At 47.5% G+C, this 722-nt stretch overlaps 1 protein-coding gene across 1 annotated transcript; it reads right to left on the reverse strand.

Moving 5' to 3' along the window:
- Positions 1-186: 186 nt before the first annotated feature.
- On the reverse strand, positions 187-711 carry LOC103799804 (E3 ubiquitin-protein ligase TRIM39-like; the record flags this gene model as incomplete). The annotated part of the gene is made up of 1 exon (XM_009072155.1): positions 187-711. A coding segment is annotated over one exon (525 nt), but the record flags the coding sequence as incomplete, so codon positions are not given.
- Between the last annotated feature and the right edge of the window lie 11 nt (positions 712-722).

Below are 722 nucleotides of genomic sequence, written 5' to 3' on the forward strand. Positions count from 1 at the left end.
TGTATAATGTAAAAGATTTCAGATCTGACCACTGTGACAGATCTGTCGTCTCCCTCAGTAGCTTTGCTCAGGAGGCACAATTAGGCAGCAGCCTGATGACAATGTGATGTGATCACTGACTGTACATTATTGACCTTCGCAATGCAGAGTAGACTATTCATCATCATCACAAAACTAGAGTATTACCAGAGGCTCAGGGTCAGGCCCTGCAGCAGCAGGGCCTGTGGAGAAGAAGGGAATGAATTTCTCTTCCTGGGTCCTGCCAGCAGCAATACTAAAAGTGTACAGACATGTTCTATTAATGACATCGTAAAAAGACACCTTCTTGGCTGGGATGCTCAGGAAGATCCCAATGACGGACAACTCCCCAGTCACACTCAGTCGAGTCCAAGGATCTGTGTAGGCCCAATAGTCTCTCCCATCTTCACGTGCAATGACCCAGAAGCCATTCTGAGGGGACAGAGTCAATGGTCCTTTGCGAGGCACAGATTCCAGGGCAATTCCCAAGGCCCAGTTTCTTCTTTTCCCAACATCTACTTCCCAGTATGATCTCCCATATCTGTATCCTTCCTTTGCGAACACAAAGAGATGGGAATCCAATCTCTTCTCATTGCTGGGCAAGTCTCTGATGACACCAGAATCTTTCACACTCTTCCCACCTGCAGAAATTTCCAATCTGGGATGAGCTGTGTCAACATCCAGGGTGACAGACGCTGCAATGG

The sequence above is a fragment of the Acanthisitta chloris genome, unplaced genomic scaffold (genome assembly GCF_000695815.1).
Source record: "Acanthisitta chloris isolate BGI_N310 unplaced genomic scaffold, ASM69581v1 scaffold8963, whole genome shotgun sequence".
Lineage (NCBI taxonomy): Eukaryota > Metazoa > Chordata > Aves > Passeriformes > Acanthisittidae > Acanthisitta > Acanthisitta chloris.